The sequence below is a fragment of the Cupressus sempervirens genome, chromosome 7 (assembly GCF_028749045.1).
Source record: "Cupressus sempervirens isolate cs-2001-9-10 chromosome 7, ASM2874904v1, whole genome shotgun sequence".
Taxonomy (NCBI): Eukaryota; Viridiplantae; Streptophyta; class Pinopsida; order Cupressales; family Cupressaceae; genus Cupressus; species Cupressus sempervirens.
Genome location: NC_143124.1, coordinates 931,880,757 through 931,899,212, shown reverse-complemented (window position 1 = coordinate 931,899,212; position 18,456 = coordinate 931,880,757). Strand labels below are relative to the sequence as shown.

Sequence of the window (18,456 nt, the reverse complement as noted above, 5' to 3'; positions counted from 1 at the left end):
TCTTCCAAGCAGTTGTCATGTCTCAGGATGCCTTCCTTGTTCGACTCCAACTCTCCATTTTCACCGCATCCATCCCCTTCCGATTCTAAATTAGATACCAATTCCTAGCTCACTCTTTGCTTCTCCAGGTTAGTATATTTTTTTCCCTAGCTTTCAATGGACAGGGTCTTCTTTTTCCAGTTATGGTTGGCTTTGCTAACACAAACTCGTCCAAGTAAGGCGTCGCACCCTTTTTTTCTCCAAAGAGATGACCACAAAGTCCAAAAAGAACAATTGTGTCCCAACAATCAATTTTTGGTTAATGAGTCTGTCGAGTGGTTTTATGTCATGTTGGTCTACTTTTATTAAGTGGAATGTGCAAGGCCAACATGCAGGTTTTCCCAGGGCTCGCCATGTCTCCTCAAGAAGTACATCGCCTCCGGATTCACCATCAACAATGGTATTTGTAAGTTTGTGTCCAAAGACTTTCTATTTCCACAATGATGGGGGTTCTCCCTATCCCCACTGTAAATAGTGTCGGTTCTACTGCTAGATATTCCTTTGGCAAGGTTTTTTAGTTGCCATCTTCTTCTGGTGGCTTGTCGCATCCATGTTTAGTGGCATTATCTATTGTCCCTGAAATTGCTAGCCTTAATTGAGCTAGTGTATCCAGTAAGTTGGTCACCCTTCTAGAATAGTAGATTGCAACATCTGTTTTATTATATTGTTTCAAATGTCGATCGTGTCAAAGTACTTGTTTCCTTCTCACGTCTTTGTTCTTTCTCTAATGTTATCTAATCTTTTTCAATTCTAGGGTCTAGGTACATAGCCTTCTTCACTTGCATTCTCGAAACTGCAATTATTTCTACTTCTAGCTTTAACTTAATCCTACCACTTAGCTGATTTTGGCATTCACGTACAAAGTGTACCCACTCATTGCATCTTCAGCATTGTATAATCAGTCAGCCCTTCGCGTCATACTAGATGCACCTTCGTGGCATGTAGTTATTGCTTTTGTTGCCTCCACGTCTATTATTCCAATAGCCTCTTGGGGAGGCATCACAATTCATATTTCTTAGAGTGGTTGGTGTGTGGCCTTTAGGTTGTATGAGCACTTATGGGAGCATTTCTAGCACTTATGAGAGCATTTTTAGACAATTATTCTTTGTATGCCCTTCCTTTTGGCATTCTGTAAACTACAGTTCCCTACCTTCTTTGATTTCTTTTTCACCTTTCATCTCCTTCGTCATCTACATCATATCTTGGTGGAGTACTTGAATTGTCCTTGATTTTCCTTCACCTTCTTCGTCACTACTGCCATTACTTCTTTTTTTATTCCTTGTCAATTTATTTTTACTCTTGATGTACATGGCTCGATCGCAAGCATCCTTATACGTGGATGGAGGTACTAGCTTCATCTTCCTTTGAATGGAGTGGTTTAGGCCTCCTATGAACCACCTTTTCTTTAATTCATCCATTGGCTTGTTCTCCAACTTCCTATTAGCTCTTTCAATTTCCTATGATAGACTCAAACACTCTTGTTTTTCCCTCAGCATGTGTTATATATCTCTACCACCACTCCATCATCCCTTAGTAGTTTAAATTCCACCTCTAAAGCTTTTTTTAAATCTGCACATGTTGTTTTCTTGTGGCTAACAGATATGCATACCAATCGATTGTTATCCCTCACAACATGGTTCGAAAAGCCTTTAGCTCATAGTCATCATCTTAATAGTATCAGATTTCCATAATCCATTTGATGTGAGCTAGTTTATTTCCAGATTCGATTGTGTGTGTTTTTTATCATCTTGCCCTAAGGCCTCCCGGATAGTTATACATGTTTGACAATGTTGTATTTCGTCTCCTTCTCCTGCGAATTTTGGGATTTTTTGTTTATCTGTTGTACTCGTCATTTTCCCTCTCGTATTCTTACTTTGGTAGTTTACTCCTTGCATGTTCCCTCCTTGCATGCTAGACCCCCGTGTGCAAGTATTATTGGGTTGCGAGGTTTTTCCTTCTCTGTCACTTTTTGATGTATTCTAGTAGAACTAACACTCCCTCCTACCTAGGGTCTCCGACTCTATCTGCCCTATGATCACCTCGTCGAAGATAACAAATCCTCTTATTCTCTATACGATGTTCTCAAACAGATCCGCTACTTCTTGTAGGCTTCTTTCTACGTTTCTGTTGTGGGAGTCGTGGAGTGCTCTATCTCTCCTGATTCGCTTCCCAAACTTTTTGTATCTTCACCGTAACCTACGGTGCCAATTGTTGGTTTCTTTCTAATGGCACTTCCGCCTGGTGCTCTTTTGTGTTGACATTAATTGTAGGTGATATAATTTTGTTGGTATTCTCAAGCAAGATTTTCAATCTTTGTCACCTTTCCTCATGTGGGTGTATCAACAAAGAACACCTTGTCGCCTCCTCACTATCCTCCGAGTGTGCTTCCTTCTAGCATCTCCTATCTTTATTGGGAAGGAGAGGCATTAATCGTTGAACTAGACATTCCTTATGTGGTTCCTTGTGTCTCTCAATTCCTCCACCAAAGATTCGTTCTATGGTTGCTTCTGTCTCTAGACTCTTCCTCTATGTGAGTCCTTTGGTAAAATCATTGTAGTACTTGTTGCCTCCTTCGTTCCCTTTGGATGGCTTCTCTTTCTCCTCAACTTCTACCAGCCTTCATGCAAGCAATCTTCGAATGATCCCGAGGAAATCGCACACAGCCTCGTTCACGGTGAGGTCAGCCCATACCATGTCAGTGGGGAGAGCCCTCTGCTTTGCCTCTCTTTATGAAGGGGTTGGGTAGGTTACAAGAGTCAATTGTTGCCATCCTTGGTACATTTACTTTCCCAGCAACTAGTTAAAGTACTTTATTTTATGTAATTGCCATCTACATACACACAATATGAGCAAGAAAACATTGAGATTGAGAGGAGACAATCTATAAAGATTTGGAACCTTTATCATCTTGAGATATAACAGGAGCACTTTGCGCCGTATATCATCTTGTGATACAACATGATGACAGAATACATTTATATAATGGCAAAGACTCAAATGATTACAGCAAGAACTGAACCCACTTCCGGCCTAGAGCGTTTATTGTCTAGAGTTTGGACAACATTAAAGTTATAATATGGATTTTATAACTTTACAACATAAAGATATAAAATGTTTACTTAATTAAAACATAAGTTCCCCTGAAACAAAGGACTATAAATTAGCTTGATCATCTAAGCATATTTTACTCATAAATAACATTAACAAAAATCAAGCATATTCAGGAGCAATCACTATAATTATAATATGATTAAAGATATGTCTGTAACTGATTTCCCAGCTCTGGATTTTAGAATTGCAAGCTTTCCAAGGAGAAATAAGATTTGCAGAAAATTTGATAAATATATGGTATAGGATATGAATACTCACATCATTGCAAGCTCGTAAATTAAGCCAAACATTTGTCCCACTCATAAGGGACACCTGACGTTCAGATGTGTCTCCACCAAATATAACAAATACTTTCTGACGTTGCTCAAATTTGGTATCACTTACGCTGTTAAATCTTTCATGATTCTGTGCAGACCCCGCATATGAATGCAGCTCAGTAAAACGTGTGCATGCTCTTTGAACAATTGTACGAAGGACGCCCGCATGAGATAAACCAACCTAAATTTGCATACAAATTCATACAAAAATGTGAAACAATTTTTTTTTTAAAAAGACACATAAAGCAAAGTTCTCTCACAGGTAAGCTGCCAGTCGACAATGGTCCCTGATTGCTGAAAAAAATTACAATAGAATCTTCTAACATTACAATTGCTTTACAGAAGATGTGAATACCTTTTGCTTATTAGGCTTGTTGATGGATCATCTATTTATAAACATCCACTTGCAGACCTCATAAAGAAAACACAAGAAACTAAATAATAATATGCAACATCAAATCCACTAGTATATAAAGCAGTTAATCCAAGGAGGTGAATAGCTTAAACTTCAATGTTCACAACTTCAACAATTTATTCTTAAATTAAACGAATAAATTGTTAAGAATTGAGAAAAAAGGATCTATTCATCCACACACCATGCTTGAGGCAGTAACAAATGCTACCCAAATCAACAACAAAGAGAAAACTATGAAAAAACGTAACTTAAAATGCTTCTAAAGTAAAGGTCAGTCACTATTAAAAAAGATAGTGACTATTAAACAAGGTTGTCTAACTATAAAGATCCACTTGTAGACCTAGCCAATCACGAAACATTCAATAATAATATGAAACATCAAATTCACTGGTATATGAACCAGTGAATCCAAGGAAGCCAACACCTAAAATTTCTTACCATCAACATTTATTCTGCAAAATAAATTGCTTAAAATTAAGAAAAAGCATTCATCCGCAAGCCTTTCTTGGGCAGTTGAAAATTCTATACAAAACAACAATTAAGAGTAAATTATGAAATCCTCAACAAACAGAAAATTAAACGTAGCTTAACACAATTCACAAGTGAAGGTCAATGACTATTAAACAAAATTACTACAATGTAAAGAATGATAAATAAATACACACATCCACACACGCACATGTTCACACCAATTCAGTAACAGAGTATTAAAGGAAAGTCTCATCAAGGCCAAACTTATATAAGATATTAGATTATCACGTCAAACATTTATACATATTGCAAGTTTACATCAAAATTACAACTACAGGCAAAATATAAAGTCTTTACAGTGATTGATAAAAAGCCAAACTTCATGAATTTTTAAGGTCTGATATCTTAAAATCTTCTTGTATGAAGAAAAAACCTCAATATCCCTAAAGGATATGTGATCAATACACTTTCTAGTTTCCTAGAAAGACATACAAAGTATGCATTTCTTGAAATCTTATCAGAAAAAGTGTTTAACATGGCAAGAAATCAAGTAATGGACAATTGGAATCAATATCTATAATTTTAGACAAAAGAAGAATTTCCATCTTTTTTGCATAAGTAGAAGAAATTGAGTACTGGACAATTGGGAACAATATCTATGAGTTTAGACAAAAGAAGAGTTTCCATCTGTTTTGCATAAGTTGAATTTCACTTATTGTTTTGCATTTGTAGTTGCTAAGTTGAAAGAATAAAATAAGGCAAGATCCGACGGAACAATGGTAAATTGTGAGCCTCTTATCTGGGAGGTTTTGGGTTCAAGTCTACTCGAGCTTAATCATAACAACAATAATAATTAATCACAACACATAATAATAATTTATCTTCGGTTTGGTCTCTTACCGATAAAAAAGAAAAGGAATAAAATAAAATGAATGTAATTACGCTTAGTCTCCAACACTTGTTGATTAATTGACAATTACCAATTGCTGCTGTCCTCGGCCAACATTGGCCTGCCTATATATGTCATATTCGACATGCAGGCAGGGACCACACTTATGAGATCATGTACACATATCTGACTAATGGCGATAAAACTATATCATTTTTAATATGTTTGCAATTAATTTAAGATATCAATATGCAATTTTTTTCATTTACTCTGAAACTCTGTCAAAGTAGAATATGCACGTAAACATCATCCTCCGTTCATCAATTTGAAAGCTTGAAATCAGCTGTAGGAATCGCATTTTTCTTCAGAAATAGAGTTGGAAATATTTGTCATTGATGTCAAGAGTTGATGATTGTCATCAAACAATATCTATGTCAAGGACATCAGATCACGTGTTTATAAATTTTATAGATTCATAAAGACAAACTTCGTATTGTCTCAAAGATGTGTAAGATAGTGAATAAATTGATAGTAATCCTCACTGATGTCTTCATGTGCAAGTTTACAAGAGATGTTGATGTCTAGACTATTGTGGTTACTTGAATCACCTGAGCAAGCAGATCGGCCGTTTATATAGAGCAGTGATGAAGATGAAATTATCTTAGATTTCAACATTGATGTCAAGTAGTATAAAGATATTAGTTTACCATTAACGGACGATGCTTAGTAAGATAGGAACATGATCAGTATCATGCATAGAAAAATAATGAAGACAGAAAAGTCAAATGGCAAAAAAATTCTGCTCCACCAGATTAGAGAGATTAAGACAAGATAAAGAACAGTGATCCTCTAGTAAGAAGAAGGAAACAATAGTTTGTCATAAAATCGTATCAAGCAGCCTTTACTATAATTATTATCAGGAAGAAGAAAAGTGTGCAAACTTGCTAATGATTCTAGAAGCAGCAGACCTACCACCGCTCAATGAGGAAGGAAAGCTCATATTGGAACCAGCCGAGATCATCGAAGTACGTGAGAACACCCTACGGAACTGGACCATGAAGGAATATTTGGTATGTTGGAAAAACTTGCCGTTGGACGACACAACGTGGAAGGGCAAGCACATTCCACAGCATCCGGCATTGCATTTGCTTGAGGACAAGGAAAATTTACAATGGGAGGACTCTAATGTTCCCGTTATAAAATAAATTCTAATTAAGCTATTGTAATTGGGTCGATTGATTTAATATAGCTCGGACCCATTTTTATTTTTGTTTCCGTAGTTTGTGTTGTCGTAGACTATCTTTGTACACCCTCGGAAAGTTGTCCCTGATGGGTATTTCAGCATAGCTACTAGGTAGTCATTAGATATGTGATTTGATTATACTTCTTTCTACTGTGACGAATTCATATTGGGATTCTCTGTTGTTCGCCATTTCGGAAGTGAAAGATCTTCCCTATTTGGCTTGTATCCGATTTCGGTGGGATTCAACCCTCACCCTATTCCATCGCCTATGATACTTCGCTCAGATCTGGCAAATCGGAGCACCATCTTTTGGCAAATATTAGTTGAAGGATTACATGTGTTCAATCTTCAAACTTGTTTGAATTTATGAATTCGTACCTATAAGTATTTTGGTTACAGAACTTAGCATTCTCTTTCTGTTCGCACACCATCCGTCACTATGGCATAGCAACATCACCATACACCTACCCATCACCATTTTGCACGGCCCCTTAGGCCTACCTTACAGCCACCCAAGACAATCGTACTACCTAGCTATTCCATCGTACGGTCTTCTACCGTATTGCACCTACTCCATTGTACGATCATTTTCCCTCCCATCTGACACTGAAGCCATCACCATATAGTAGTCGTAAACCTCTCCCATCACTGTACGGACATAACCCTGACACCATATAGTCATTCTTGTATGGCCCTCCTGTGAGCTATCACCGTACGGCTTTCCTATTGTAACTACTCTGTCATCGTATGACCTTCTGGTGTACCTGCCCAGTACTATACGGCCTTCAACACCTCCCAACTGTAGCACTACCGATCTAGAACATTACATCTCATTTTTGTTTTGCATTCTCTCGCCTTGTGATCAAAATAGTTACATGAGTAACAATATCTATAGAAGCTCATTTTATATCCTTTCTTTAATCCTTTTAAAGTTCAATACTCTAAATATTGTGGATGAATCACCAATACTACTTCCTTCCTTGACAAAGCCTTAGAATAAACAATCCTAAGTGTTTGACTCTCCTTCATAGCCTACTCCCATTATGCTTGAAGATGGGCTTTGGCTATTAATGATATTAGTCAAAATTTCAGATCTCTTTTCAAACTTAAGACTAGTACTCAGTTTGATAGTCATTTCTCTAAATCACTTTCAAACATGATGACTTCATCCTCTAATTTGGCATAATCCACTTCTTTTGAATTTAACTTCCTCTTTGTATCATTCTACAATTGTTTGGCATCTTTGGTGCCTCAGTTTTGGGCCCCCATCTCTCTATTCTTTTCAATAGAGTGAATCACATTGGGTTTCTGACCTCCTAGTCCAGGCATCTGATTTATCCTATTTATAAGACCGAACCTATCTCTAGTTCGAGGAACTACAGAACCATCATCATTAGGCACACGTTTGCCAAATTGTATGCTACAACCCTTAATGCTATGCTATCTGTGGAGCTAGACAGGAAAGGTTGTAGGGCTAGAGGGCAAGCTGGTTTCCGGGCAGATTATTAGACTATGGATCACATCTTCACCCTACGGGCTATTATTGAGGAGGCCAGACACAAATCAGAGAAGGTCTACTGTTGCTTTGTTGACTTTCACAAAGCTTTTGATTCTGTTCCTAGGGTGGCTCTTTTTGAGAGACTTAGGGAGGTTGGTATTTCTGAGATGTTGCGTACCACTATTATGAGATTGTATGAGACTGTGGTCGGCAGATTCAGGATTTGTGAGGGCTTCTCGGATTCGATCCATAGCACCATTGGGGTTAAGCAGGGATGTCCTCTCTCCCCTACTTTGTTCGGGTTATATATTGATGAGCTTGAGGAGTTTCTCCTAAATTCTTCGCTCCCTAGCGACGGATTTTATCTTCATCAGGTTTTGATCTCCATCCTTCTTTTTGCAAATGATGTTGTTCTCCTTGCTTCCTCTCCAGACAAGTTACAGAGACTTCTTAATGGCTTGGCTTCCTTTTGTGATCAGCGAGAGCTTGTGGTTAACTTGGATAAGACTCGGGTCATGATCTTTAATTGTTTAAAGACTTCTCATCTTCACTTCATTTTTCAAGGTCAAGAGATTGAGATCACTTCATCCTACACATATCTGAGGGTTATGTTTTTTGGTCCACATTTCAGTATGAGCCCAGCTATTCAACCTAGAGTTAATAAGGGTTTGGGTTCTCTTGTTTTTCTTGAGAAACAGTGTTTCAGACATCACTTCCAGGATACCTGATCCAAGTTATCTCTCTTGGACTCTCTTCTACGGCTGACTATTCTTTATGGGTCTGTGATTTGGGACCCTTCTCTTCTTAGCTCAAATTGAACCTCGATACAGCCAGTTCAGACTTTGTTCTTAAGGCGCATCATCAGATGTCACAGGTTCACTCCTCATAGTGTCATTTTTGCTAAGTTTGGTGCTCATCCTTTCAGTCTCGCGGCCATTTTTTATTTGGTTTGGTTCCTCCATCGCCTTAGTGGTTTTGTGCATAATGTTGGTGATCGTGACCGATACTCCTATTTAGTTCATTGTTCGTTTGTTTCTACTATGAGTGTTGAGTTTGGTTCTCGCGCACGTTGTTGGTATGCACAGGCCTCTTCTTTGTTGGGTTCAATTGGGATTGACATTGATCGTCTCCCCCCTTTTCAGTTCTCATTGGATGCCCCAGCTCATCTTCTCCTCTCCCGGCAGGAGTTGAATGAGCATGTTCGACTTGACATCTATAGATGTTACATTGCCACTACCTGGGTTAACCCTTCTAGCAGGTTACGCCAACAGATGTCCTTTTACACAGAGCACTTTTTGGAGATTTCTTGTTGGATTATTGTCCGTCCTAGCTACCTTTCCTGGCGATGGTCTCACGCCCTATGCATCTCGTTAGGTTCTTTCAGAGTTGGCTCTCACCGTCTTCAGGCTCACACTGATCATCATATTGATAGTGGGGAGCGGATTTGGTGGAGACTAAGACTCACTTCCTTTTTCGATGCCCTATATATTACAAGATCAGAAGGAGATTTTTTTGTCTGTTCCGGGAGTGTTTCTCTCTCTATGACTTTTTCAGCTACTATGATCAGCATGTCTTGCACTTTATCTTTCTGAGGCCACTATGCTCCATGATAGCACGATCCAATCACTGCTTCCACACCGACACTCATCTACTCAGCTCATTACTGCCTTCTTTACACCATTATCTCCTTTGCGTGGTGTGAAAAGGCCTTCTAGCTCCACTAGATCTACCGAGCTTTCCAGATATGTCAAAATCCGTTCCAGTTATTTGCATCGACACTCCTCTGCGAGTGGCCAGAGACAGTACAGTGCCTCTACACATCGACATGCATATCATTCAGTGACTGATTTTTTTTCGCCTAAGAAAGACTCCTAGTCTCTCTTGGCGTTCTCTCTGTCTCTCTTTTTTTGTTGTTGTTTTGGTTCTGTCATTTATTTTACGGACACCTTTGCGTGTTCCTGCTGGTGTCAACCTTACTCTTGTAATCTTACAGTCCCATAGACCTCCTTTTGGTCTTTTGTTAGACATTAATATCATTATATTATCTTATCTTATCTTATCTAATTGCTTTTTCAAAATTTCAATTACTTTACTTGACTATTTTTGGGCTTCATATAGTTCTTGAATTTGTGATTTTTGTTTTGCATTCTTTTTCTTAAGCTTTTTGTTTTCTTTGTAAGCATAATGAAGTTCCTCCATGACATCAACAACCTCTTCCTCGTTGTAGGCCTCTTCTTCATCTTTTGTATATATTGTAGATACGCCTTTATGTTTTCCATCATCTAGGACTTCTTTAGTATCGGATTCATTATCTTCTTCTATCATTTCTTTTCCATCATTCACAATATCATTTTCTATTTCCATGTGTTTTCCAAGTGACACTTTATCACATATGTTAGCTTCCATATTATTACAAGCATTTGATTATATAATATCAATACAATCATCACTGCATATAGAGTCACCTCCTTTTTCAAAGAGTTCATTATTGATTACTTTATCTCCAGTAATCAATGCATTGTTATTAATAGTCTTCTTCGAATTTCCTTTTCTCTTTTTCTTTCTTTTTTTCCCATGTGTGCTTGAACGATTTACCTTCAAATTGTTACACTTTATAGAAGGAACCCTCTCTGATACCAATTGAAGAGCACTCGGTTATACTGAAGGGGGGGTGAATCAGTATAATAACATCTTTGTCAATTTAAAACTTTTATCCAAACAATTTCTTTAATAACTTTAAATTTTGAAATCAACAATTATGCACATGAACACAAAGACACAGATTTATGTGGAAACCCAATGCGGGAGAAAACCACCGCAAATAAATGTTGTATATATTACAAGGTAATTGGTAAATACTTGCTTATTAATAACAGAGACCGAAAGGTCAATTTATACAAAAGGAAGAGACGATGTTTCCTTAGGAAACGATCATAAAGAATAGAAACATTCTATTCCAGAGAAAGCAAAAAACGAAAGCAAACTAAAGCTAAAGATATTTACAAGATAAACATTAACTAATAATAGACGTCTTATCTATTATTGTAATACCCTCCCTTAATGGTTAATCTATCTAACACACCAAGCTGTCCTCTAAATTTGACAAACTTATCAAGACCAAGAGGCTTGGTGAGAATGTCTGCAGTCTGATCTGAGGTAGGATGATACTGCAGATCTATAGTCCCGTCTTCAACCAGCTGTCATATGTAATGACAATGAACATCCACATGCTTGGTTTGTTCATGGAAGACTGGATTCCGTGCTAACTTGATAACGCCTTCGTTATCAACAAACAGAGTAGTCGGTCCTGTTGGTGACATCTGCATATCCCCAAGCATCCGACGAAGCCAGACAGCTTCACATCCTGCCTTAACAGTCCCTCTATATTCAGCCTCTGTAGAAGAGAGAGAAACTGCCTGCTGCTTCTTGCTGGTCCATGTGACTGCACCGGATCCCAAACTGAACACATATCCAGATGTTGACTTTTTATCATCAACAGAGCCTACCCAATCTGAATCTATGAACCCACTGAGTTTAGGATTAGAACTCCGAGAATACAGAAGTCCATAATCAGAAGTGCCCTTCACATAACGAAGCACACGCTTTGCTGCCATCCAATGATCAGCCTTAGGAGCCATCATAAAGCGTGAAATATAGCTGACTGCGAAGCTGATATCAGGCCTAGTAGCAGATAGGTAGATGAGGCTGCCTACTAGTTGCCTATACGTAGTATCATCAACGGAAGGAGAATCAGACTTGGCTGATAACTTGAGACCTTTCTCCATAGGTGTAGATGCAGGTTTGCAATCCTGCATTCGGAATTTGTCTTGCAAGGCTCTGGCATATTTGGACTGAGAGATGAATATACCAGAAGACTGTTGCCAAACTTCAACACCTAAGCAATAATGCATGAGCCCAAGGTCAGTCATATCAAAAGAATGGCATAAGTGTTGTTTGATTCCCTGAATAAAAGATGCCGAACTGCCAGTGATGATCAGATCATCCACATAGATAACCAGAAGGATCATGTCACTGTCAGTAGTCTTGATGTACAGATTTGAGTCTGAAGAACTCCTCTTGAAGCCTTGATCACTGAGGTACGTATCAATCTTGATGTACCATGCCCGAGGGGCCTGCTTCAAACCATAGAGAGCTTTTACCAATCTGAGAACCTGATGGTTTTTACCAGCAACCTTGAAACCAGGAGGCTGCGTCATGTAGACCTCTTCATGGAGATAACCATTCAGGAAAGCACTCTTTACGTCCATCTGATGGACCTTCCAGCCAAACTGTGCTGCCATGGCTAGGACTAATCTGATGGTGCTCATCTTTGCAGTAGGAGCAAAGGTCTCCTCATAATCAATGCCCTGACGCTGAGAAAAGCCCTTTGCCACTAAACGAGCTTTGTACTTATCCAAAGTACCATCTGATTTGTATTTGATTTTGTAGACCCATTTGCAGCTAATGGGTTTCTTCCCTGGGGGAAGATCAGAAAGGACCCAAGTGTTGTTCTTCAGCAGGCTCTGGTGTTCAGATTGCATGGCCTGTTCCCACTCTGGAATTCCTTTAGCCTCGGAATATGTTTGAGGTTCAAACACACTGTGAATGTTGGCCATAAGAGCAAAGTTAACAGAATCTATAGTTTTGCTCTTTTTTCGAGTAGTTCTCCCATCAATGAGCTCATCATCATGAAGATCAGCAAGTGTCTTAGCCCACCACTTAGGCCGGAGAGGAGAATGACCAACAATAGTACTAGGAGATGCTTGATCAGCAGGACCTTGATCAGAAGAATCTGGATCAAACTCAGGTGAAGCATCTTCAAAACGAGGTGATCCTGCAGGAGAAGCCGGAGGTGGCTGTACAGGTATCACTGGCAGGACTGGAGCTGTAGGAGCTACTGGAGCCCTCCCATCAGGTGGACCTAATGGAAGCCGAACTCCCAAATCATGAACCTGCATAGGCTGGTCTGCTGGATTAGGAACAGGAGAAACAGGCATGAATGGTCCTCGCTGCTCATCAAAGACTACATCGCGGCTGTATATGAGACGAGATGTCTCAACATCAATAAGGCGGTAGGCTTTGTGAAGACTGCTATATCCAGCAAGCATCAGTTTCTGACTCTTGGCATCCAACTTGGTGCGTGAAGCATCAGGGATCCAAACAAAAGCAAGAGAGCCAAAAACCTTCAGGTGACTGATTCTGGGCTTGCGACCTGACCAGGCCTCTTCCGGAGTTTTACCTTTGACCGCCACTGTGAGTGACCGGTTCAACAGATAAACTGCATGTTAACTGCTTCTGCCCAAAAACGCTTCGGAACATGTCTGTGTTCGAGCATGGAAAGAGCCATCTCGGTGATTGTCCTGTTCCGACGTTCAACTACATTGTTCTGTTGTGGCGTGTGGGGTGTGGTGAACTGGTGTTGGATGCCATGTGTATCCAAGAAGCTGGAGAAAACATTAGAACAAAATTCCCCCCCATTGTCTGATCTAAGAGTAATAATAGATTTCCCAGACTCTTTTTCAACTAAGGGTTTAAACTTCTGAAATACAATAAATGCATCGGATTTCTTTTTAAGGAAATACACCCACATTTTTCTACTGAAATCATCTACAAACAACAGAAAATACCTGTATCCATGAACAGAAGGAGTGGCCATAGGGCCGCAGATATCAGCATGAACAAGCTGAAGTACTTGAGAAGCTCGCCAAGAATCGCCACTGGGGAAAGGTGTGCGATGTTGCTTCCCAGCCTGACATGCGTCACAAACTCCAAGGTGTTGGGTTTGAATCTCTGGCAAACCAAGAACAAGCTCATCCCGAGCAAGTTGTGAGAGATAATGCACATTTAAGTGCCCATATCGTTGATGCCAAAGTGTGCTGATGGAAGATCGCCGAGCAGCCATAGCTAAGTCCTGAGAATCACCAGAATCAGTAAGTCTGAAAAGACCATGATCCTCAAGACCAACTGCAACAGTAGACTTAGTCGCCCAATCAGTGATGGTGCACTGATGTGAACTGAAGGTGACTGCCAAGTGTGGAGAATGTCGCAGCAACTGACTGACCGAGAGTAGATTTAGTTCCATCCCTGGAACGTAGTACACATCAAGGAATATGAGCTTCCTCCCAAAAGACTGAATTTGAATGTTGCCTTTACCAACAACCGTGTACTCTTCTCCACCACCAAAGATAACAGAATCTAAATAAGGCTGGTAGTCAATAAACCAGTCTCTGCGGTGAGTGAAATGTCGAGAGGCACCTGAATCAATGTACCAGGCAAATGACTGTATATGATCTGCGGGTCTTTTAGCCATGAAGGCATAAAAGGCAGATTCCACCTGCTCAGTGTGCTCTACACTGTTCGCTTTGGGTTGCGAACCTGATTGCTTAGACTGGGCAGCTAAGCGTTTCCGACATGCAACCTTCATGTGGCCATACTTGTGGCAATAGTTGCATTGAATGTTCTTCTTTTTTGTACCATCGGATGCTGGAGCAGAAGACTTCTGCTGAGATGGTTGCTGAAACTTGCCCTTATCCTTCTGAAAGGATTTCGCAGCAAAGGCTTGCTCAGTGGAGGTGGAACTGGAGCTGCTACCGAACTGTTGTTTCCACCGATCTTGCTGAAGTAGCAGGGTGCAAAGATCAGTGAACTTTAGATCAACACCAGTAGATGTGATGTTGAGAGTCTCGATAAAATGCTCATAGGAATTTGGTAAACTCCGAAGAGTGATTACCACAATATCCTCTTCCTCCATCTTGCGACCGATGGCAAGTAACTGATCACGGATTTCCTGAATCCGATTCAGGTGTGCCTGGAGCGAGGTGCGCTCATCCATGACAATAGAAAACAGAGTGTTTTTCAGAAAGAAGGCTCTGCTCTTGTCGGAAGTCTCATGAAGACCTTTTAGATGTGTCCAGATTTCGGCCGCTGTCTTGCCGGATGGAATCTGAGAAAGCTGGTCATCAGCTACGGATAGTTTGAGAAGCATTACTACCTCTCGATTATTCAGATCCCATGTATCTTGATCAAGACCCGGAGAAGTCGGACGCTGCGTAACACCTAGAACAAGTTGATCAGTGTTTCGATATTCGAAGATTGCAATGATGCGTTGCTTCCAGGTTCCATAATTGTGACCATTGAATTTGGAATTATGCTCGAGCAGAATATTTGTCAGAGATGCCATGGCACGTTTTTCAATGAAAAACTGTGAAAATCTGTGAAGGCACGTTCTTCGAGGCAAAAATACGGAAGACCCAGAAGAATCAGAGAATGACCCAAAAGAGAGCTCGAAAAACCCAGAAGGAATCTGCTGTCGTTTTTTGAATCCGCTGGCTCGAAAATCGAGGCACAAAAATCGAGGCACCCAAAAAAAACAGATGACAACCCAGTTGAGCTCTCGAAAAACCCACCAAGAATCTGCAAACAAAAAAAAAAAATTGACCCCAAAAATTAGGGTTTCGAAAAAAAAGGCCCTAGCTGAAAAAAGCTTGAAAAAACTTCAGATTTCTTGATGAAAAATGGTCGAATCTGCTTCCTAGAGCACGATGACAGACTGAGACGGCTAAGAGCATGAAGATTTTATACAGAAACATGCAGATTTTCACCCCAAAAACGCGAGTCTTCAAAAAATGGCCACGATTTCCACGCGATTTGCAGACTCGTAATTCGGAAATTTCTCCAAGCAGTAAAACCCTAGGTGGGTTTTGGAGAAATTAGCTGAAATAATTTTGGAAAAATTTAAACAAATAATTTCAAGAAGAAATTATAAATTTTTCCGAAAAAATTTAAGTATTTAGCTCTGATACCATATTACAAGGTAATTGGTAAATACTTGCTTATTAATAACAGAGACCGAAATGTCAATTTATACAAAAGGAAGAGACGATGTTTCCTTAGGAAACGATCGTAAAGAATAGAAACATTCTATTCCAGAGAAAGCAAAAAACGAAAGCAAACTAAAGCTAAAGATATTTACAAGATAACCATTAACTAATAATAGACGTCTTATCTATTATTGTAATAGTATATAAGCTAGTTCTTTTACAATGATTTGTAGGCTCCAATCTTTATGTTTATGAGCACCAACTCACTAGAAGCTCCAACTCCCACACTTTGCAGGCTCGGACCTACTGGAAGCACCAACCCAAACTGCATTCTTCGTCAGCACCAACCCACTGCAGACAAACTGATTTTTCACCTTGACTAAGTTGCTTGCTTCAACTGATTATGGATACATTCTTAGCCTCTTAAAACAGTTGTCCCATAACTCTGCTAGTGCATACTTCTTTTAGTCTGCTATATTCTTTCCTTTCTCAAATACTTCAATTACACTTTCTCAAATTAATATATTTCAGATAATAAATCTGCATATTTAGTTTTATATTCAGTACTTCTACATGTTTCTTCACCCTTAAATAGATCTCATTTACTGTGTTGCACCGATCTGCTTTACACTCTTCTTCTTGCACTTTATATCTTAAAAATTTACTTCAACATATATATATTTATATCCTTTTATTTCAACAAGCACACCTCTTTAATTGAATGGTCATATCCATCCAATGACGTGGCCTTTCCATTTTAATGAGTTGCTTAGAACAATATTAGTTAGAGATTTATTATTATTATTTGTCTTTAGTAGCACCAACCTTCTCAGTGTTTTAACAAATAATTTTCTAAGGGCCCAATACCTCTGTTTTTATATTATACTGACTATTGTTTCAATCGTTGTTATTTATTTTTGTATATAAGACAAACTTTCTCTTATTCAACTTTTGTCATCATGTGCTATTGAATTTTTGCCTTTATATGCTGCACAGAAAAAAAAAGATTGATCGCTGCCTGAATATTTTATTTGTTGACTGCAGTGCTATAAATTGACCGGTGACTGAGACTACTGCTTCATCTTTTATAAGACATGATGAATATTATATTGCCCTTTTTTTGTCTTATCTTTATTTTCTCTCTCCGACTAAGAGGGATATACAGGCCACCACTATGTAAAAACAACTCTATACATATTCCTTTTATTTTAATGGCTGTTCATTTTCAGTGATGCTTATACAAACTGGTGTCAATGAGCAGTTCTTTCAGAAGTCACTGATGTCCTAGTTAAATCAACATCTTCGCTATCTTTCATTTCCTGTGTTAACAACTACTCCCGTAAATACCACTATATATTATTATTTTGCGTCTGTTCATATATTTTTAATGCCCATATATTATTCTTGTCAATCTTCCATCAATCGTGCTACTTTCTAACTCCATTTTGTCTTTATTGGCATCTTCACTATAAACTAACGTTTAAAACTCCCAACTCGTTGACTTCAGAAGTTTGTTGTTTCCTGTAGATGTATATTAACTAAAAGCTTTGAATCTGGCTTCAGATATTATCACACTAAAGTCTCCATTCAAACTCTTGTTTTCCCTCAACCATTCAATGCTGTTCAATGTCATAACTGATTTGAGATTTCTCCTTGTTTCCTATCACTGCTTCATATAGACCATCATAGATATTAATGCAGCTTCCTATACACCATCCAACTTTAGCATTTGTTCTCATAAAATTGATATTTCTTAAATTTATAATCTTTTAATTGGTGTGGTAGCATCTGTAGACTTTATTGCTTGTGTCTTCTAAAATAGTCACAAATGGATATGAACACCGTTAAGCATATATCACTGAAAACATATAGTGAATGCAGAAAATTTTACAGTGCAGGGGCTGTCGTCCTTCATTTTATCCATTTCTTGGAGAAATTTCTGCTGTAAACTTTTGATAATATTCTCAAGATTGTTAGGCTTTATTTAGGAATATCTCGCTGCTTTTTCATATTATACTATCATTAATAATATTGTTGTTCAGGCGATCCAAGCAAGGTATTGCACGATATTAACAGCTGCCCTGAAACTTGTCAAATATCATAGCTTATCTTTCTTGTCATTTCACATTCATACCTTTGACATTGATGATAGTTGTACTAACAATCTTATCCTTGGTAGTGAAGCTCTTTGACATCAATGACAATTCTATCATCATATATATGCCAAGAACTGTAAGAAATATATAAAAAAATCATTTGATAGTATGCTACTTTACCATTGATCAAGATTCAAGATAATTATAGTTCAACTACAAAATTCACAAGCACACAAATACAAATTGAAATAAGTTCAATAACTAATTAAACTTACTTTATGATTCAATGTTAATCAATCAAGACTCAAGACTCAAGATTAACTAATCTGAATCCAGATCATAAGTATTCTTAAGCAAATCCACATTCTCATCATCTCCAACAGCTACAAGTTCAAGATCATTCAAACCAAAAACTGTTCCATGTGTGCTATATGCACCATGTGCCATGATGCTATCATCATCACCGACAATTGTAGTAAGATCCTAAAATGTTGCATCCAAGTTTGCACATTCAAAGGCTACATCCCAAAGCTTGGCTAACCCTTCCTTGTATTCAT

At 38.6% G+C, this 18,456-nt stretch overlaps 1 protein-coding gene across 3 annotated transcripts in view; it reads right to left on the bottom strand.

The window, feature by feature from the left end:
* Positions 1-18,456, bottom strand: part of LOC149550625 (D-alanine-D-alanine ligase family) — a 332,888-nt gene that overhangs the window by 183,353 nt on the left and 131,079 nt on the right. For all 3 annotated transcript variants that reach the window (XR_016354220.1, XM_089793611.1, XM_089793612.1), the window contains one exon: positions 3,409-3,648. Coding sequence is in view for 2 of the 3 variants with exons in the window: in XM_089793611.1 (XP_089649737.1) it covers positions 3,409-3,648 (240 nt within the window). In the remaining variant the exon portion in view is untranslated. The remainder of the gene's footprint in view (positions 1-3,408; positions 3,649-18,456) is intronic.